Below are 22581 nucleotides of genomic sequence, written 5' to 3'. Positions count from 1 at the left end.
CTACTGGCTCCCAGTCCCAAACCCTCCCTAGGCTCTTTGTCCAGTCTGTCTCCTTGTCCCAGTCTCTTTTCCCAACCATTCCCAGATCTCCCCCAACACATGAACTCCTAGTCACATCTGGCTCCTCTCCTCTGTCACTTTCTCCCATCCCGCTGGTTGTCAGGGCTTGTCTCCACTTACCGGGGGATTGACGTGTGGCAATCGATCCACCAGGGTTCAATTTAGCAGGTCTAGGGAAGACTCACTAAATCGACCGTCGATCGCTTTCCCGTCGACTCCGGAACGACAAGCATAAGGTAAGTCACCGGAAAAGATCAACCTAAGCTACGTCAACTCCAGCTATGTGAATAACTGCGTAACTTAAGTCGACTGTGCCCGTAGTGTAGACCTGTCCTTAGTTCCAGTCTACCCCCAGCTCTTCATCCAATCTCAATCTCCCCCCACCTACTGGCTGCCAATCGCCCTCCATTTCCCTCCCTGGTTTTCTTGCCCAGCTGGACCCAGTTTTTCCTCGACTCCTTGACCAGCTAATCTCAGTCAATGCCCCCATCTCCTAGTTACTGTCTCCTTGCCCAGACAGTCCCAGTCTCCCATCTCCACCCCAACTCCCAGGACCTGTTTCCCTTTTCTCCCCACTGCCAGCCTCCGGTCCCAGTTTCTGCTCCCTCCCCCCAGTTCCTTGTCCAAATCTATTTCTCCCCTTGCAGGTCCAGCTCTTATCCCCTCTACATTCAAATCAGGTAGCTTCCTCCGTACTCCCTGGGCCCAGCAGGAAGTCACTGAGAGCATAGGAGATACACGTTCTCTGCTCTCAGTTCAGGTGTTTGGAGTCAGTACCTGGGCTGGAGAACGCACAGTGTGGACAGAATCTTTGGGGAATTAAGCTGATAAAATCTAAGAAGTCTCTACTTCTGCAATTTTTCAGAGGCTTATATCTTGGCCAGATTTGAGCAGATTTTCACAGGGACAGTAAGAGCTATATGCTTGACACAAAGGCCTCTTGTCAAATTTCTAGTCCCTGTTCCAAAGCATGGGGACATTAGAACTTTTCAGAGAAAAGATCATCAAGAATTTTTACATGGACAAAACAATGTATTTTTCTATAGCCTTGTTTTTGGAAACAGTGGAACCATTTGTCTGAAATTTTCCAAATAAGTTTAGCCAGAGGCAGACACCCAGCATAGAAAAATTCAACACAAATGGTTAACACTTGGCACAATTAACAGCAACTGAAAACAAGGTGTTAAAATGGGAAGTGTAGGGCAACCTTAAGAATAGGTGATGCTACCAGCCCCACTAAAATGTACTGCACCCAAAATCAATGGAGTATATGAATGCCTCCCAAGAGATAATAAGCAAATCCTCAATAGGCAAATGATCTAATATTCCTCCTTACTTCCTCCAACATAGTAGGGGGTATACTGGGCTTCCCCCCCCCCCCACCTTGTTTAATTTAGTTTCTTCTCACCCCTCTACAGCTATTTATTTTTCTTCTCTATCTTTCTCTTCCTTTCTTCTTGCCTTCAACTCTCCCCTCCCCTCTTTTTGCCCTCCCTGCTTTGCTGTGGTTAGATGTGGCTGTGGGAAAACTAAGTCAAAGAAATTAGTTCATGCTTTCTTTCTGAAGGCAGTGAGATTTGTGGTCATTCTAATCTCCTCTGGTAATGAGTTCCAAAGCCTTGGTCTTGCTGCCAAGAAAGCTCCTGCTCATGAGCTTCACCCTTGTGGATGACAGCTTCGTAGTTCCCGAGGAACATAATTGCCAAGGGAGGTCATCGTTCCAGCGAGAGATGAGTTGTCTTAGAAAACTTAGGGCTAATTACTTAGAGGGCCTTGGTGGTTAGGACTGAGCCTTTGACTCTGATCCAGTGTTCTATGATGAGGCAGTATAGTTAGCAGAGCACTAATGTGATGTGCTCATAGATATACAGAGTTGCAGTATAATCCAATCCAGAAGTCATAATGTCATAAATCACCATGCCCAAAGCATCATCCCGCATGATGGGTTGCAATGACTGGGACTCCAGGGATGGCTAGAGGATGGGCTAGAGTCCTCTTCTTTCTTTGAGTCCTTCCCTTACCAATTTCAAGGGTATGGACCAATTTAAGAATCTGGGGCAGGCTCTCTCAATCAGAGCTTTTCAAAATATTCCCTTCTTACCCACATTATCTCCATCTTGCCTGAGCTCAGCTTCGGTCAGCTGCCTTCATTCACACACCACGCCTTGCGATAGTTGGGAGATGTGCTCTTTGTGTCAGAGGTAAAGTTAGCAGTTGGATGTGCTCTTTGTGTCAGAGGTAAAGTTAGCAGTTGGGAACATGACATCTCAAAGTTCCCCCACAGCTCCAAGTAGGTGTTAAAAAAGGTGTGGGAGAGAACTGAGTCTTGTGGGACTCCACAACTTACTGTGTTGGAAGTGGAGGAGCAGTTGCCCATAACTTTCTGGGAGTATCCTGAAAGAATGGATTGGACCCATCCTAGTTCTTTCTTGGGACCTCTGCAACATCTCGGAGACAGGACAGTAGTGTGTCATAGTCACCAATATCAAATGCCTCAACACAGTTCCAGTATGGATATCTCCCTCTTTCAATGGACAGGACCAGAGCTGATTCTGTTCCATGACCTGGCCTGAAGTCTAGCTGTGATGGACCCAGAACACTGTTGGTGAGTAGGTATGTTTGGAGATGACGTTTAGACATTCTATCATTTTCCTAGCTCACGAATGGGAGGCTGGACACTGGATAGTAGTTTGACCCTTCAGTTCTTTTAGGGGGCCAGCTGCTGGGTCACTCCTCCCAACCCTTTTTGGTGGCATTTTGCAACAAAATGCATTGCTGGGTTTCAACGCAGCCACTGCTGCTGGCTCTTTCACAGTTAAAAAGCACTTGGGTTAGTGCTAATCTACACTACCTGATCTCATACAAATTGTGATCATTATATATTGCAATAAGTTACACTCAGATGTGTTGTGCTGGGTTATCAATGCTTCTAAGGTATATACGACACTTGGCCTTTGCATCATGCCTAACAATACCCCTGGGGAATGGCACAGTGCTTAATTAGGCCTCCCTGAGGGTTTGAAAGGAAAATCTGGTGGATTTTGTAACATATTTTTGTAGGAGATTTTAGATTTAAACTCTCTTACTTGCATTAATAAGATTTGCTGGATTGCTGTGCAAAATAAACTAAAAAAGACTTTGAATCACATTCTGCTTTGTTACACTTGTAACAAATCGGGGTTAACTCTATTGAAGTCAAAGGAGTAAGCTGTCATCCTCACTCAAATGCATGGCATTACTCTGGATTTACACCAGTGTAACTGAGATCAGAGCTGGGTCTTTAGCTTCAAAGGTGATTCTCTCTATTGGGAATAAATAGAAAGCTCACTGAGTGATTCTGATCCTGAGGTTTCCTTGGATAGGAAATGCACAGTATTTTATTGTGAGGTTTTTTGTCATTAATTGTGAGGGAAAAACAAGAAGAATCTAAACAATAAACACTCAAGGTTCTTTTCTTTATGAATCTCTCACAGATAACACAAGATAGTAGAAAATGCTTTTTCAGCATAAAGCCGCATGCCACCCATTTTTCTCAGCCAAGTAATCTGAAAAATCTGGAGGTAAAATACACACTTCTCACTATACACAGGCTATGGACTGTAACTGAAAATAAAGAGCCATATTCACCACTGTATTCTGGCTGCTTTGTGCTGTTTCAGTGCCATCTTTGCATCCCCTGACTTGAATATGCATTCCTCATTTGCAGCTAAGGATCGGGGCCTTTATTTTCCTATAGGTTTTGTCGTTTATTCCTGTTGAATATTGTTTATGCCTGCCACTGTTAAAAAATCAGGTTGCTGGGTAGCCTTTTTCAGTGAAACTGATGCAAAAACATCTCCTCTCTCACTCCATTTTATATTAACCTGTAGGGGTAGTGGTAACTTTTGATGCTGATGATGCCAGACAGCGTTTAGAGGCACAATTAAAGAGATGTTGTACATGTATCAGCTGAGGAAGAAAGCTCACTAGATTTAACTACATATTTACACTATATCTATAACTCCTATTGGAAATGTTAAAGGTGGAAAAATATTGTGATACATTGGATAAACTGGACTTAGTAATTGATTTTTCCTTAGTGTTTGAATTTTCTTAGCTATTTCTTTTCCAGTATTTTTTTCCTGGCACATATACTTCTTCTCTTGCAGCTTTCACAGGCATTGTTACCAAAAATTTGGCATTAGAATTTTACTCCTTCTTTTGTGAACTTCTTTTATTGATCTTAATCTAGATAATAAAGTATATTTAAGTAATTTGATTTAAGAAAGCCCCCCTCCATTCTGTGAACTGTGAAAGTAATTATTACTAGAATGTGTTTCAGATTGTAGTTAATATTTTTGTAAAATGATTCCTTTTAGTTTAAGACGAATATTATCCACTTGAGGTACAATCGTTAACTGACTCTGAACCTCAAAACATCCCCGTGAGGCTGTGTTACTGATCCCATTTTACAGATGGGGAAACTCAGGCAGAGAAGTCACATGGCAAGTTAGTGACAGTGCAGTTCCAGATTCCCAAGGTCATGCTCAGTTTTCTAAATCATGCTGCCACTCTTTAATATAGACTATTATAAATCTTTATTCAGGCAGTAGGATGAGATATAATGTTGCATGTAAAATATTGAATAATGAACAATGAATTTCAAAATTACACTCAATGGTACTTATAGATAAATGCCAGGACTAAGGTGTTGGCCTCAAGTGAGTCCTTCGTACTAGTTCAGTGCATTCTGCATTTGAAGACATTTCCGCTCAGTGAGCTGAACATGCTGCTTCTAGCTTTTTGAGAATGGGCTGGCCAGATGTAAAGTCACCAGGAAGCTGCTATCAAATTAGTCCTGTTACTGGCCTTTGGTACAGTGCATTTGAGGACTCAGCTCACTCTGCTCAAGTATGTTTTATATTCATGTTTACTATATCAGTCAAATCAGTAAAGAACCGCAAGGTTATTCTTAACTTTGAGTTATTGTTTATCACCCGTCTGAAGAATATCATTACAACCCTTTCCATCCATCTGTCATCAGCAGACTCAACAATTGCTACGTTCTTTTGCTGACTGCCTTGCTACTGCTTTAGTACCCACTTCTCTTTAGTTTCTTATCAACATATTTTACTTCTCTGTGGTTTTGAGCCTCTTCTTCCCTCACTAATGTCCTGTATTTCCACTGATTCTATAGTTTCTATCATCAACTCTACTGTCTCCTCCAACATTGATTCTTTTGTTCCCCATCCCTCACCACACTGTCCTTCCCACTAAGCCACAACCCTCACTTACCCCTCTCAACTGTTTTCTTGGCTTCTCTTCCCTCACTGCTCAGTGCCTTTGGAGAAAAGTCTACATTACCTTGAGGAAAAATCCAAGGACCAGGCTAACTTTCTCCACTGTAGATTTATTCTCTCTTCATTCAACTCTTCCTTGCCAAACAGCTTTATTTTTTCTCCTTAATTGATTCCTATCCTGTAATTTCTGTCACCTTTTCTCCACCTTTAATACCCTTCTCAGATCTTCTCCAACACTTCCTCTTATCCCCCTCTCAGCTTGTGATCCTGCCAAGAAAATGTGGATACAATGTAACAGTTCTCTTTTCCCTTCCTTCATCCTCCAGTCCCACCCTTGAATCTTAAGTGTCCCATCTACTTTCTATTTCCAATCTGACTACTGTACTCATCTCTTTCAGGCTCCTGATCTCTCTCCATCCCGCTCACACCCTTATTTTTCCTCAATCTCTCCCTTTCTTTTGGTTCTGTCCCCTTTGCTTTCCGAAATGATGCATTTTCACCTATCATGAATAAACCCACCTTCAAGCCCTCTTGCTTCTCCCATTTGCTGCCAACCTCATTGAGCTTGTGTCTATTCTCACTATTTGACTTTCCTACCAATAAATGGATCCTCTGCAGTGGGGCTTCTGCCTCTTCCAGTCCACTATGACTGCTCTCACTAAGGTCACAGGTGATCTACCTCTAGTCAAGCATCCTTCTACATCAGTCTGCTGCATTCAGCACTGTCTATCGTTCCATTCTTCTCAACATTGCATTCTTGTTTTTACTCCCTCAGTTCTTACAATACTTTGTTCAACAGGTTCTCATACTTTCCTGGCTGTTTTTTCAGTGTCTTCATTGGTGATTTCTTCTTCACCCCACTGCAACAGTGTCCCTCAGAGGTCTGTGTTCTTGGCATCCTCCACTTTAATTACCACCGCTGTGCTGGTGACTTCCAAATCTGCCTCTCTACCACTGAACTGTCCCCTTCTGATCAGCCTCACATCTGTCTTTCCAACCTCTCTGCCCTGCTGGCTTATGCTTCTCACACCACCCTCTGCTCTAATTCCAGTTCTCTCTTTGTTATGTCTGACATAGAATGTAAATTCCTTGGGACAGTGACCTGCCTTTTATCTCTAAATGCTGCTCACAGCTTTGTAAATAATGAATGATACTTCCATGAACCAAAATTCAGTGCATCAGCTGTTTCCTGGCTATGACTAAAAAGTAGCTAGAAACATGTGTTAGCTCCCGGTTTACTAATACACTGAATTTAAAAAAATTGGGTCCTTATTTCTAAAGATGTCACTGGTGTTTCAGTATCAGTACCACCATCTCTCACCTTTGCTGAGTTCTGTGACTTTGGGTAAGTAACTAAATCTCTCGGTGATATGAGAATGCTTCACCGGACAGTTTTTGATGCTTTGCTCATTATTGTTTGGAAAGTGCTTTGAGTTTCCTGGATTTAAGGCATTATGTAAGTGTAAAGTATTATGACGTGCCCCCGCTATTTTGAATTCTCTACCACTGAGACATGGGAAATCACCCTTGTTAAATGTTTTCAGGTTAAGATTGACCCTTTTAGTATTGCTCTTAGCTTAGCTCATTCCCCTTTCAAAATGCACAGTACCTTGAGAGTTCGTTATGACAGGGCCTGTATTAAGTGACTGTATTAAGTGACGTTGTATTACAACAGGTACATACCCTATGATACATAGTGAAATTTGAGAGATTTTTCCCCTGCCAGATTCCCAGGTTCATTTTATTGCATCATTTTAATTCATATAACTATTGTTTTTAAACATAGATGATTTTTAAAAAGAGAAAACACGTATCTTGCTCTTCTGAGCAAGTTCTGTTTTACGTCTCTTACCATTTTTAATGATGTATCTTTCTCATACAAATAACTGAGACCGTCAGCAAGATATGATCAATTTCAGGTACATCTAAGTATGTATCTGACTGTACCTTAGACTCTTAAGTAACATGGATCTCTTATTGAAACTAAACCCAAATACAAGATATGTATCTGCACAATCAGATGATTTACAAGGGGCAGATCTGCCCCTCCATTTTACCTCTTTTGCACCACTCCAGCAGTGGAAAGCAGATGGAAAGCCAACTTAACCAGGCAGTCTGGGAGTAGAGCCCAGGGAAATTTTTCAACTTGTTTTCAACAAAAAATGCAGATTCAGGGTGACTGAAACATTTCAAGAATTTGCGTCAATTATGGCACGTTGTTTCAGTCGAAACAAAGAAAACATTTCAGAAATGTTTTGATTTTTCAGGCTGGATTCACAAGGGGATTTAGGTGCCATTCACCAAACAGAAGAGGACGAAATGGTGGTGGTGCCCCCCCTTACACCCAGTAGTCGAGTGGTTAGGGCATTCATCTGGGATAGGGGAGACCCTGGCATTGGAGCAGAGCCTTGAACCCAGGAATCCTTCCTCTCAGGTGAGTGCCCTCACCACCAGGCTATAGTGTATGCTGGGATGGGCCTTTTTCAGTCTCTCTCTGGTTGAAGCTGTTCCACTTTGTATAAAATACTTGAATAGTCATTGGGCCAGAGAGAGTGAGAATGGGTCTAGAGCCTGGTGGTTAGAGCACTCCGCTGGGAGTGGGGATACTCACCTCCTCCTCGATTTTGTGAATATAGCCCTTCATTTCTGTTGCTTTTCCTAAAAAGATTAAAAATGCCCCCAAACCAAGCATTTTATTTCAAACAAATGAAATATTTCAATTGACCGGAAACAATTTTTTTCTGACTTTTTCAATTTACCAAAAATTCTGAAAAATTTGTTTTGGTTCAGCCAGAGCCAAAAGATTTTTTTTTTTTTGGACCTGCCAGCAAACCAAATAATCAATGATTTTTGATTGAGTACTCTGCCATAGGGGATTCCCAGGTGGCTCCCAAACTTTGCTGGCTCTACACCTAAACTTCCAGCCACTCCCAACATAGGGGACGGGAGTACTGCTAAACTCAGTCAATCCCTGGATAACAGAATAGTCTTGTGAGGACCAATATCAGCCAGTACAAAGAGAAGTTTTGGCTGGCCCCCAAATCAAAGGAGCATAAAGGTGATGTGAAGCCACTTTGTCCCCTCTTTTCCCCATTGGGTCCTGTGCCAACACAGTTCGGCTAGCCAGGAGAGCCTGAGCCATTGATTAATCAGCCCAGATAGCACTCTTGTGTGGTAGAGAAATGAACAGTACTATCACCATTTTACAAATGGAAAAACTAAGGTGGAGAAATTGGAGGCTGAATCCTGGTCACAAAGGTAAATTTCCCATTGACTGAAATCAGAATCTAGCCCTAAATTTTGTGTCCAAGTTCACAGAGGAAATCGGTGTCAAAGCTCAGGAATTCCTGGCTCCCGGTCCTGTGGTCAGACTGCTAGACCATACTTCTCTTTAGCCATTTCTAGAGAGGTTTATAATGTAACACTAACAAGAACCCTGTTAAGTACACACGTGGATATGGAGGTTCAACAGCTCTAAAGGCACTGCCTCCTCCTCAGGGTTAAAGCATATTACCAGGGCAGAGTTGAGAAGTATGTGTTACCTTTGTCCATGCTGTAGCTGTTGTGTAGCCAAAAGGCTGTCATTCCAGCACCTTTCATGCTCTCATATCCAAATTTAGAGTATGTTCATGTCCAGTTTCTCTTTCCTTTTTACCGAGTGAATAATTACAAGCATTCAGTCAAGCAAAAATGAATACAAGATCATTTCAAATATGTGAGAATCAAGGAAAATGGATCATAGACTTTCATATTAGCTTAAGTTTTCCCAAACATGTAGTGAAAAAGTTTGCATAGTTACATAAAGCTTTTTACACAGTTTTGCAACTGCCCTTAAGAAAATGGAATATATATAATTGATAATGCTTAACAAAACTCAAAAATGCAACAGATGCCGCCAAAAGTGCATGTCATTTTGAGCAGATCTTTACAGAACAGACATTCCATATTGTGTTCATCTTTTTCCACAATCACTGCTGTTACAATCTGGTGTGTTTAGCAGTTGTTGCTGAGTAAGGAAGACTGGATTGTATATGTTTTCCCCATGTCAACTGAGAAACACATCACTTTCCTCTTTGGTGGGATAGCTGTGCCATTATTACTTACAATAATGTACAAGAATACATTTTAATGTATAGATCCCCATGCCTGAAGCATTTTACAAGCCGTAACTAAATAACTAAAAATAAAATGATAATGGTGTTATGCCTATAAAAGTCATAGGACCCAGAATACTGAAACAACATAAACCCCCAAATTAGAAAACTAAAAGATACATGAAATTCGTCATTAAAATCCAGATACATTATTACTATCTTTATATCAAGAAAATAGAGAAGAGCTAAATATTTTGCAGGGAAAATGTGGAAGGCGGATCACATGCTCACATGGGGAAACCCATAGGAAGGGTTTCTGTGGGCAAGAAAAATCAAAAAATTCCCCTCATAGCATTTTTTCTATTTTGGTGAATGCAGAATTTGTCTCTCCTCCCTCACCCAATTCTCCTTAATCTCTCCAATTGCCATCAATCTCAAAATCGATGTAGATGCCTAGGATTCATTAGACATGTATGGCCATCTGCCTCCTCACAAGTTGTAGAGCACCTTGTTAACCTGCCAGCTCCTACACAGTCTGGCTCAAACACTGTCCCTCACAAGTGATTGCCTCTGGGACCTCAGCCCACCTCCAAAGGAAAGAGGCATTTTCGATTATGGAGGGGCTCTGCACATCTTGGGATTACATGGTCTGTGTAGGGCATGCTTCATGGCCCCATTCCTCTTGCTTGATTCTCCCCATTTGTGGCTGCTGGATACCACAGAGAGGCGGAATACCCCCATCCCTGGGAATGGAAGATGATGCAGGAGGCAGCTGGCTCACCTATTTCTGTGCAGGTGGGGAGAGACCTTTGCTTGAGAGGATCTAGATCACGCTCTGAAGTAGGTGTGGACACATGACACTTGGCTACATATTCCAAGCCTCAATCTAAGAGGTCCCATTGACTTCAACTGACTGGCACTTGCTCAGCATCTCTCAGCCATAGGCACACATTACGTAGATCACAGAATCATAGAATATCAGGGTTGGAAGGGACCTCAGAAGGTCATCTAGTCCAACCCCCTGCTCAAAGCAGGACCAATCCCCAAACAGATTTTTACCCAGTTCCCTAAATGGTCCCCTCAAGGATTGAACTCACAACCCTGGGTTTAGCAGGCCAATGCTCAAATCACTGAACTAACCCTCCTCCCGATCAGGTATTCTGCCAACAATAGTATCAGGAACTAAACCCCTGTAACTGCCTGCTGCCTCAGTGGGAGATTGAGGCCATCAGTGAATATTCATGACCTTAAGAGTTATCCTAACACCGATTATCTTCCTTACAAGCTTTATCACTACCACTTTTACTCCTGACAAGTCTGGCTCCTCACTTTGTGTTGCTATTTTCCAGCTCTTCTTAAAATATATGGCCACTTAGATGCCTACTTTCTTAATTATAAAGAAATTAATGGTTCCATTCATTTCAGCTGGACATTTTGAAGAGAATTAGAGCACTAGAAGTACATTCTTGCACATCAGCTATCCTTCTAGAAATGGATAATTATTTTATTTATATGGATATAAGCAGCATGTTGGTATTTCACTCCTGGGTCTTTGTAATTTAAAAACTTGTTGAATTTTCTCTGAGTCAGTATTCTCATCCACTTTAGTTTATTGGAACCATCATCATGAAAACTCCTGGTCCACAGATGTGAAACAAATTACCAGGCTTATGCTGTTGCATTCCACTTTATTATTGGGAACAAAACAAAGCTGAGGGATATACAACTTCTTAAAGTAATTATTGGGGAGGGGAGGTTAATAATCTAATTTTCTAGACCTCAAAATTTCTGAAGATTTTAAGCCTAGTAAAGTACCATTTTAAACATTAATTAGAAGATACATTTGTTTTAAATCAGTAAACCAAAAATATTGACTGAATTAGAAATTAACACATGTAGAACTGCAGATGTCATTTAGCTTGAGATTTCCTGAATGATATAATTATTAATGTTTCATGTATCTATGTGATAAACCTACAGATTCATTTTACGTAATTAGTCTGTGGAGGAAATACACCACTACTTCTGAACTGTTGATTTTCCTGTAACACAAGAAGGAAAACAAGTTTTTAAATAATAAAATAAAACAAAATATTTTAAAGACAGCTGGTCCACATCTGTCCAAAGTATAATAATTTAAAGCAGAGTAATTAAATGCAAGAAATATAATAATCACACCTTAAAATAGAGAAAATAACTTCTTCCATTTTAATGTAATTTACCAAATTATGGAAATTTTTATTCATTTATGGTGTCTTTTTAACCTCCCATTCTGTCATAATAAAGAAGATGAAAGCTAGATGCTAGTCCTTCTTTTAAAATAACCAATCCAGTGTTTTTAAGACCTTGATTGCAGGGAAAAAAATGATTCCAAATCTTTAGTTATCTTCAGATGGAATTATAAATGTTTCTTATCCATTACTAAAGTAACTTTAACCCCCCGAGTCCCACATTAGTTACTTAAAGGCCTGATGGTGCAAAAAGACCCCTACATCAGATGTGTTCTTTCTTCTGTATCCAATGCACTAAAAGAATCATAAGCTTTATATTCTTAAAATAGATAGTCACAAAATTCCATTTGGGAATTTTTTAGCAAATGTATTTGACTAACATATTGCTTCTGCAAAAACATTTGTTTGCCTATTGCCAGGGACAGTGTAAATATCCTAGGAGCATAATGGAGTAAAATCTCATTCCATCGGCAAGTTAGTGATAGAAAGGTAAGGGAGTTGTCATTTTATTCATAAAAATCTACAGAATAATAATTTCAATGGTGTCACCTTCTGTGGTGTGGCAGTGGGACTCACTGGCTCCCATCTCCAGGTCCTCCAGCTGGTGGAAAGTTTGAAAATACAGTGTCGTCAGAAATGGGTCAAGTTGGGTATCATTCAAAAGCCCTTTCTCCCTCAAACATAATGGTACCAAACGTGAAAAATGTAGAACAACTATGTAGATAAATATTTGAGAGAAATGTTTAAAAATCAACATTTTTTAAATTATACTTCAAACACAGATGCATTGTTTACATAAAAAAACCTCTTTGGTCTTTGGTAATCCTAGGGAAGTTTGCCTTGACATGTAGGACATTTATTCACCAAAGTCGTTATCAGAGTTGTCTCTGTCTAGGGCACCACTGCTAGATACATTGTCACACTGATTCTCGTGCTGCACTTGCACATCTCCATACAAGGCAGCCTGCTGGCCAAACATTTGCAGGCCGGTGAGCATCTTCTCTTTGCGCACAAGCATTTAATTAGCTGAAGGATTGGTTCGGGAATGTATGGCATTTCACACATAACTAGTGTGATCCACCCATCCTCCAACACCCATCCAGACCTGACAGGGGAGGGTAGTTTTGGATACACTGGATCATCCTGGGTCCATTCCATTGTTTGATCATTTGCCTTCTTGATAGCAGATAGAAATGCATACCTTGTCAGTAACAATTTTTCTTTGTTTGTCTGCTTCTTGGAAAACATCCACCAAGGTAGCTTTGCAACTGCATAATAATGGTCTTCAAATGGTAAACTTGGCGTATGAACATATCCAGTGCATTTATGACTTCGTCAGTGACGGTCTCAGCCATTCCAAGCATCTTCAGAGTGAGGAGAGTCTTTGGACGCTAAATCAAAAGTCTTCCACTAAGTTAATTTGGTCTTTCCGGCCAGCCTTCCAGGAGTGTAACATCCTGAAAGGGTCTGAAAACCTGGCAGTGGTTTTAATGGTCTGAGTGATAGGAAAACATCTCTGAAGGATATACAGCAATTCCGTTCCCCAGTAGCAAGCACAAAAACAGAATCTTGCAGAAGTCTTGGGTAGCATCTCACAGAGAGCACTAAAACATCTGTATCTTGTACAAAAATCCAGAGTTTAGTAGCACCTCTCTTTGTGGCATTGACAGCATGCAAGATAATTTTAGTGTCAGTCTCCTCATGGGAACTATGAAGAAACTCCACAGAACAGTGCAAGGCATCAGTTTTGTTACACAATGCAACAATGAAATTCTTTGAACAATTCCTTGCATGCTAGAGTGTTTTTTCTGCAAAGTATGCAATTAACTAATTCTTCATTTGAGTATGAGACAGTAGCTTCTTTAATGTGACATTGAAGATGTTTGTGGAGTCAGTGATTTTGTATTGGACAGGTGAAATAAGATAGAGTCTCTTCTTTCTGGTAATATTTTTAATTGATTCCTCTACATACATGTCAAATATGAGGTGGATTATGTTATTGATCCAATATATTCTCTGTAGCTTCATAATGAAATTAATCAGCCAAATCTCAGCAGAAGTTAACAGTTTCTGGTTTGTCGAGAACTTATATCTCAGCCATCTATGATTGCTACATTGAAAGGAGTCTGCTGGCATAAGATACCAGTCACATTGTCACTAGGTGCTGGCTTAGGAAGACCATGCTAGATGTTTATTAGTTTGCTTTAGTTTGCTTTTTACCTGGCACATATGCCTTGTTCCATCGCATTCAAACACAGATTGTTGTACTACGAAGAATTTATACTTTCCCAAAGTCTCACGTAGATCAACATCATGCAGAGATCTGGTCACAACCAGGAGATGAGCAAACAGTGACCTGTCTGTGGTTAGATCTGTAATAATCCCTGCTATATCCACTTTGATTTTCTTTTAATTCATTTATAGTTTTAGTCTGTTCTTGATTGGAGACCTTAGATTGACAGACCTCTGGATAATGCTTTGGGTTTTGAAGACTTCAAACAAGTCATGAACCAAAGTATCCATTCACCTCTCATCACTTGAACCTGTTTTGTCATGATATTAATGAGCTCTGGTCTGTTGTACTCAGATGTGTTGCCAATGCAAGTAAGCTCATCTTGTCACTTTAAAAATGTCCTCTTCTTGGCACTTAACAGAACCTAATGAGTCTTGATGGTGCTTGATTACTTCTGGGAAAGTCATTCCAGCAGTGCTTAATATTTCGTTCAAAATTCAATGGAGTTCTGGGGTTGTCAGGAAAAACTGGGCTTCCGTGTTATGCCCACCACCCCCAAATAACTTTCTTTGCTGGGTTTTCATGCTCTAGAGCTTCATCTGAACCAAATGCGCAGCAGGGAATTAGCAACCTTTAAACACTCCAATTTCCTTCTTGAAATTCCTCCCATGTGTCAGGGGCGGACTTCAGTACACCTCTTATTTCAGCAATTTACCAGGCAATCATTGGAGAATAGTTGGTTAGATCTAAAGCAAAAAAATATTTCACAAAGTCTTCCAGTCCTGTCAGATGCAAATTCCAATTAGCACTCCTGACAAATCAAATAAAGAGAGCAAAGACTCTCCCACAGCTAACACTTGTCCTGGCATCTTCAACTTTTCCTGGTGCTCAATGTCCTTCCTCTGCAACCTTGCCAAATTCAGTCTATGGGTGCAGTTCATGTAGCACGCAAGGTGTCACCAAGCCACATGTTCAGTCAGGTCCTCTACGGTGGTATTCTCCAAAGATTCAGATACTAGCTGGTATTCTTCGCTCCCCGTTAATGTCTAAAAATGATCAAGACCAAAGTAAAAACAAGAATTTTGTAATAAATTTCTTTGGATTGGGTAATGGGGTAGCACCCACCTCTCACGAGCATGCCCTGGTTGAGTGCGTGTGCCTGCACTCTTGGTTTGTGGTGACCTCTGTCGGTGGTTTCTCAAGCAGGTTTTCAACGACTCAGCCCTCCAGCCGAGTCTCTCACACAGTCTGTATGTGAAGCAACCAGACCCCTTCCGGTATATACAGACCAGCAGTACCCCTCTGTTGTTATCTCTGTAGCCCTCCCTGGGTTCAGTCTTTAAATAGTTCCAGCCCAGGTATGGGGCCGTACCCCCAATGCTTCATCCCTGGAGACATTGTCTTCCTGCAGCCCTCCCTGGGCTCAGTCCTTACTCAGTCCCAGCAGCCAGCCAAGAACCCCTTCGTCCCTGCCAGTAACTGATCTGTCCATGGTCCTACTGCTCCTTGAGCCAGCCAGGAACTCAGTCTTCACTCCTCCACTTCCAGGAGGACCCTGTGGCCTCCAGCAGGGAGCCTCTGGGCCTAGTACAACCTATCACAGTGATTGTATTAATTATGTTATGTAATGTATGTTATAGCGATGTGCATACTGTTTACAAAGGTATTCCATTAATTTCAGGCTGGATGCATAAATCTTAAGCAGTACCTCATTAGAACTCTTTTGGCATTATAAACAAAGCTGATAATCAATACCACTGAACCACTTCTTTCTTCCTGATAATGGCAAAATCAACTCGAAGCACTCCTTCCACGTATAGTAATCTGAAACATTAAAAAAATTAATCAGGTACCATGTTCTGAGCATGTTCTGATAATCAATGGCCACAATTTTACTTTCTGAGGGCTGCATGTTTGTTGTGTCTGTGTTTAAAGTACATATAATTTTAAAAAGCTGATTTTAAACATTTTTCTCAAATACATAGCTACATAATGGTTCTAGGTTTATATTGTTTGGTACCATAGTGTTTTTTTGGGAGAAAGGGCTTTTGAATGATACCCAATTTGACCCATTTTTGATGACACTGTATTATCAAAATGTCCACCAACCAGAGGACCTGGAGCTGCAAGCTGGGGGGAGGGGAGAAAGTGATTCCCCACCACACCGCAGAGGGTGACAGCATTGAAAATATTATTCTGTAGATTTTTACTAATCAAATGACCCCTCCCTTATCTTTCTATCATTAACTTGCCCATTGAATACACATGCTCCCTGACTAAAAAATGAGGGTGCTCTCAGTGTTGTCTGTTGGTGTGGCAGAGATATGCTTATAGCTGGGTGAAATAAATATTTAAATCTATATGCTATCTAAGTTGTTAATTTAAAGAGTGAACACAAGGTCTCAGAAAGATGGGCCAGGGAAAAGGCTTAAGACTCTAACAAGGCTGATTTGTGGTCTTGAATCCTAGGTTGAGGAAAATAAAAGTCCATATGGCATAAGTCATCATGCAGGATGAGTGAGCAGAGGAGGAAGTCATGCTTAGGGGACTGAGCCTGAGGTCCCCAATACCAAAAACAGAGGTTACGATAAACCTTACTCTGATAAGGTAAAACGTTTTCTACAAATAAACATAACCTAATTCAAGGTAAATTCTGTTTGTTTATTTCAAGGGAACATGATAAAGACCCTGAGAGTTTCTTTAAAGTATTGCTGAAACTTAAAGAGATGGACCTACCTTTTCATATGTCTGTCCTTGGAGAGACCTTCACTGATGTACCAGGTACCTTTTTGAATTATCTAATTCTTCAGGTGGCATAAGCCAGACAATTCTAGAAGTTATGATGCTGGTAAATTACATAGTAAAACAAAAAGATGCTGGTATGTTATCAAATCAAATAGTTATATTAAAAATACTTTGCTCTTTGATATTACTTGAGAGTATAAAGCCATTTATTTATGATATGTGTTCCATGTTATGCATCTATATGGATGTAAAATATATAGATGTAAGAGATTGGATAGTTCAGAGAATTATTAATGAGATACAGAGACGTCCAACTCTAGGTCACTGGTCTGAATTCTGCCCTGACCAAAAGTCATTACTATTTATTTGATGGCAGTTTGGCCTATATGAAATAAGTGCAATGAGTCTCAGTTCATTTCCTAGTGGACAGGTGTTAACATCATAAAGACTACCATCATAATTGGCCCTAATTGTTAGCATTATCAGCAGAAAGGACTAGACATGGATGACAATGGAATTAAACTATCTTCTCACCCTAAGAGTGGTCCCTTCAGGTTATGCTTAAGTCATATATTTACATACATACACAGAGAGAGAGAGACAGAGCATGTCAGATATTCAGCTGGTGTGAATTAATGTAACTATTGACTTCAGTGGAATTTTGTCAGTTTAGACCAGCTAAGGATCTGGTCTGTAATATTTCTGCACAGTCATTTGAAATGTCTGAAATACTGATATTGTTGTTTGTTATAATTGATGTGCCAACTATGTGCTTGGGCCGTAGAGGGAACTTTTGTTTATTTGAACAAACATACCCCGAGTTTATTGCAATTTATGTTAAGTTTTTTTTTCTATTTCTGTGTCAATTGCTCTACATACTGTTTAACCTCTGACCAAGTTTTTGTTCTCCACATCCTTAGCTAATAGAATTGTGACCTTGTGGGATGCGTCTTGATATTTGTTGAAATTCAACCCCATTGCCTACATGGTTTTACATTTTCTGCAATTGCCCTGCTGTAAGTCGTAATTGTTTTCTTCTTGGAGATTTCCAGGTAGAGGCACTAGACACTAATTTAGACTGAATCTAGGGATGACCATGACCATGTCTTTATACCAATTATATAGTACCATTGGTATAAAACTGGCATAAAGACTTGGGGCTATATTCAAAAAAGAATTTAGGCTCTTCAGGGCCACTTTAGATGCCCAAATTCCAGAATCAGGCCCCACTGGGATTCAGAAAGCCCCTGCTCAGCTCCCCCTGAATCCTGTTGGTGCCTAAACTCTCCTAACACCTAAATTTTTGCATTAAGAGTTCCCTAAGTGCCTATGTTTCTGCCTCTGCACATACACACTGCAGCCCCATGCCAGGCATCTGGATGCCTAAGTCCCAGAGTAATGCATGAACTGGGGGAAGATAGGAGTTTCTCCACGTAACTTGTCAGTGGGGCCCAATGCAGTAAGTGTGTTCAGACCTCACCTGCTGGACTGGGCTCCTACAGAGAAGCTCACACAACACCCAAAGATTAGTGTGCTCACTTGGGATATGGTAGACTCCTGGTTCAATTCCCCCCTTCACCTGAGGAGGAGAAGGGATTTGAACAGGGATCTGCCACCTCTATGGTGGGCACCCTAGCCACTGGGCTATGGGATAGTCTGACAGGGGACTCTCGCCATCTCTCCTGTTGAAGTTGTTCCACTGTGGGTAAATAATTTTAAAAGTAATTGGAGCAGAGGGAGTGGATCCTGGATCTTTTACCTCTCAGTTGAATGCTCTAACCAGCAGGCAACAGAGTCATTTTCATGCTTGCTCTCACTCTCTCTCTCTCTCTCTCTGACCCAACGATTCTTTCATTATTTATCCACAGTGGAGCAGCTTAAACATTGGCCGAGAGAGAGAGCAAGTGTGAGGATCCAGTCCCCCTGCTCCAATTACTTGTTGAAATTATTTAACCACAGTGGAACACTTCAACTGGAGAGACTGACTGTCAGACTATGCCAGATCCATCAGAGGGAGCCTGGACTTAGGCACCTATTTCTGAGAGAGGGGCAGGGCTTACCACTTACCTCTCAGCTTGGCATCTCTCATTGGTTATCATAGATGAGAAGATGCCTAGTGTACTGACTTTTGTGAATCCCATTCTAAGGCACCTGTCTCTCCCCGTTCATTGTATTGGGAGCCTACAAGTGCCAAAGTCAGGCTTTGTGAATCCCAGTGATTTTTTAGGTGCCTAAGTTTCCTTGTGAATGTAGCCCTTGAACAGAAATAGACTTCAAGCACTCAGTGTGATGATCCTAACCGGAGCGTATGTAATATGCTAGGTAAGTGGTTATGCCGCCAGTGGCTGGCCCGCTTGCAGGCTAAGAGGCTACTACTACCATCATCCTTAGAGGTAACAAAGATCATGGGTTCCATCTCCAATGATGAACTAAATTCCTTTAGTATCACAATTTCCTACTTTATACGCTTTGAGACAGAGGAAAAATATAATTGACACATTTTATAGAATACCTTACTAGATGCCCAAAAAGCCAAAATCCCACTATCGAGGAAGAAGGCCATACTAGTTAAAATAACAACTTGTTTAGAGGCAATGAGGAAGCAGCTATACAAAATTTAAATATATATTGTGATAGACCCAGGCCAGTTGGGTACAGCAGAGTAGTAGAAGGCAGATATACTGGCCACTGGATAAGCAGTTTTCTGTTCCCTGGCTGACCAGAGAGGGGGCTGCTCCAGGCTAGGGTGGACACATGTCTCCGATTAGCCTGCAATGAGTCAGGTGAGGCCTTTAGGCTTATGTGAACACCTGACTCTAATTAACCTGTGAAGAGTCAGGTGAGGTCGTTAAGCTAATGTGAACACCTGACTCTAATTAAGGCCCCTCTGATAATGTAAAAGAGCTCACTCTGGTCAGGCCAGGGGAAGGAAAAGGGAATCAGAGGAAAGGAAGTGAGGCTGAAGGGCTAGGTAATGAAGACACCCTCAAGCCACTGGAAGGGAGCCCTAAGGTAAGGGTGAAGAAGGCATTAAGAGAGAGAATGGGGAGAACTGTGGGGAAGTGACCCAGGGAAGTGTAGCTCTCTCTATATATAAATTTTGTATAGCTGCTTCCTCGTTGCCTCTAAACCAGGTTGTTTATATATAACAAATGGAAGAAAGGGGAAGTCGATAGGAATGAATATAAATCAGAAGATAGGAATTGAAGAGAATTGATAAGGGAAGCAAAGAGACACAAGGAGAAATCTATGGCCAACAGAGTTAAAGCTAATAAGAAGAAGTTTTTAAAATATGTCAAATACAAAAAGAATCCTGACAATGGTATTGGTCCATTAGTAGATGGAAATAGTAGAATTATCAATAATAATGCAGAAGAGACAGAGGATTTCAATAAATATTTCTGTTCTGTATTTGGGAAAAAAACAGATGACACAGTCTGAATATATGGTGATAACATTCTTTCCCTACCGTGAGTATCTCTTAGGCATATTAAACAGAAGCTACTGGATAATTATAAACTTGTCATCCTGACATTGATCCCAGGCAAGATAATGGAGCAGCTGATATGGGACCATAGGTGCTAGAACTAGACATGCTGGGGGTGCTGCTCTGGCTTGAAGTGGTTTCCATCATATACAGGGTTTATAGTTTGGTTCAATGGTTCTCAGCACCCCCATTAGACAAATTGTTCCAGCACCTCTGTACAGGACTTGATTAATAAAGAATTAAAGGAGGGTAATGTAATTGATGCAAGCCAACAAGAGTTTATGGAGAGTAGATCCTAACTTGCAATCTTTTTTTTGGTAAGATTACAAGTTAGTAAGTGTAATAGTAATAAAAGTAATAGTGTTGACATAATATACTTAGACTTCTGTAAGGCATTTGACTTGGTACCACATGACATTTTGATTAAAAAACTAGAAAAATGTAAGATGAACTTGACACACATTAAATGGATTAAAAACTAGCTAACTGATAGGTCTCAAAATGTAACTGTAAATGAGGAATTGTCATCAAGCATGTGTGTTTGCAGTGGAATTCCTCGGGGATTGCTTCTTGGCCTTAGACTATTTAACATTTTTATCAGTGATCTGGAAGAAAACATAAAATAATCACTGATAAAGTTTGCAGATAACATGAAAATTTGGGTAGTGGTAAATAATGAAGAGGACAGGTCACTGATTCAGAGCAGTCTGGATCACTTGATAAAATGGGCACAAGTAAACAATATGTGCTTTAATATAGATAAATATAAGTGTATACAACTAGGAACAAAGAAAGTAGGCCATATTTACAGGATAGGGGACTTTATACTGGGAAGCAGTTATTCTGAAAAAGATTGTGGTGGATAATTAGCTGAACGTGAGCTCCCAGTATGATGCTATGGCCAAAGAGCTAAGGTGATCCTGGGATGCATACACAGGGAAATCTCAAGTAGGAGTAGAGGTTATTTTATCTTCATATTTGGTACTGGTGGCTGGAATACTGTGTCCAGTTCTGGTGCCCACAATTCAAGAAGGATGTTGATAAACATCGGTTTATCATCAACATCGGGGCCAGTTTTGTTTAATATCTTTATTAATGATCTGGAGGATGGTGTGGACTGCACTCTCAGCAAGTTTGCAGAGGACACTAAACTGGGAGGCGTGGTAGATACACTAGAGGGTAGGGAACGGATACAGAGGGACCTAGACAAATTAGAGGATTGGGCCAAAAAAAACCTGATGAGGTTCAACAAGGACAAGTGCAGAGTCCTGCACTTAGGATGGAAGAATCCCATGCACTGCTACAGACTAGGGACCGAATGGCTGGGTAGCAGTTCTGCAGAAAAGGACCTAGGGGTCACAGTGGACGAGAAGCTGGATATGAGTCAACAGTGTGCTCTTGTTGCCAAGAAGGCTAACGGCATTTTGGGCTGTATAAGTAAGGGCATTGCCAGCAGATCGAGGAACGTGATCGTTCCCCTTTATTCGATATTGGTGAGGCCTCATCTGGAATACTGTGTCCAGTTTTGGGCCCCACACTACAAGAAGGATGTGGAAAAATTGGAAAGAGTCCAGCGGAGGGCAACAAAAATGATTAGGGGTTTGGAGCACATGACTTATGAGGAGAGGCTGAGGGAACTGGGATTGTTTAGTCTGCAGAAGAGAAGAATGAGGGGGGATTTGATAGCTGCTTTCAACTACCTGAAAGGGGGTTCCAAAGAGGATGGAGCTCGGCTGTTCTCAGTGGTGGCAGATGACAGAACAAGGAGCAATGGTCTCAAGTTGCAGTGGCAGAAGTCTAGGTTGGATATTAGGAAACACTATTTCACTAGGAGGGTGGTGAAGCACTGGAATGCGTTACCTAGGGAGGTGGTGGAGTCTCCTTCTTTGGAGGTTTTTAAGGCCTGGCTTGACAAAGCCCTGGCTGGGATGATTTAGTTGGGAATTGGTCCTGCTTTGAGCAGGGGGTTGGACTAGATGACCTCCTGAGGTCCCTTCCAACCCTGATATTCTATGATTCTATGAAATTGGAGAGGGTTCAGAGAAGAGCCACAAGAATGGTTAAATGTTTAGAAAACACACCTTATAGTGATAGACTCAAAGTGCTCAATCTAAAAGAGAAGATTAAGGGGTGACTTGATTACAGTCTATAAGTATCTATATGAGGAACAAATATTTAATCAAGCATAGAAATATATAACATGATCCAATGGCTGGAAGTTGAAGCTAGACAAATTCAGACTGGAAATAAGGCATATTTTTTTAACGTTGAGAGTGATTACCCATTGGAACAGTTTACCAAAGGATCATGGTGGATTCTCCATCACTGACAATTTTTAAACCAAGATTGGATGTTTTTCTAAAAGATATGTTGTAGGAATTATTTTGGGGAATACAGGAGGTCAGACTAGATTATCACAATGGTTCCTTCTAGCCTTGGAATATTTAAATGA

At 41.0% G+C, this 22581-nt stretch overlaps 1 protein-coding gene across 5 annotated transcripts in view; it reads left to right on the top strand.

The window, feature by feature from the left end:
* Window positions 1-22581, top strand: part of GTDC1 (glycosyltransferase like domain containing 1) — a 258004-nt gene that overhangs the window by 216725 nt on the left and 18698 nt on the right. For all 5 annotated transcript variants that reach the window (XM_024213651.1, XM_024213652.1, XM_024213649.1 and 2 more), the window contains one exon: window positions 16569-16678. In XM_024213651.1, coding sequence (XP_024069419.1) covers window positions 16569-16678 — 110 coding nt within the window. The remainder of the gene's footprint in view (window positions 1-16568; window positions 16679-22581) is intronic.

This window comes from Terrapene carolina, unplaced genomic scaffold (assembly GCF_002925995.2).
Source record: "Terrapene carolina triunguis isolate 2854851 unplaced genomic scaffold, T_m_triunguis-2.0 Scaffold62, whole genome shotgun sequence".
NCBI lineage: Eukaryota > Metazoa > Chordata > Testudines > Emydidae > Terrapene > Terrapene triunguis.
This window is presented reverse-complemented; position numbering and strand designations above follow the sequence as displayed.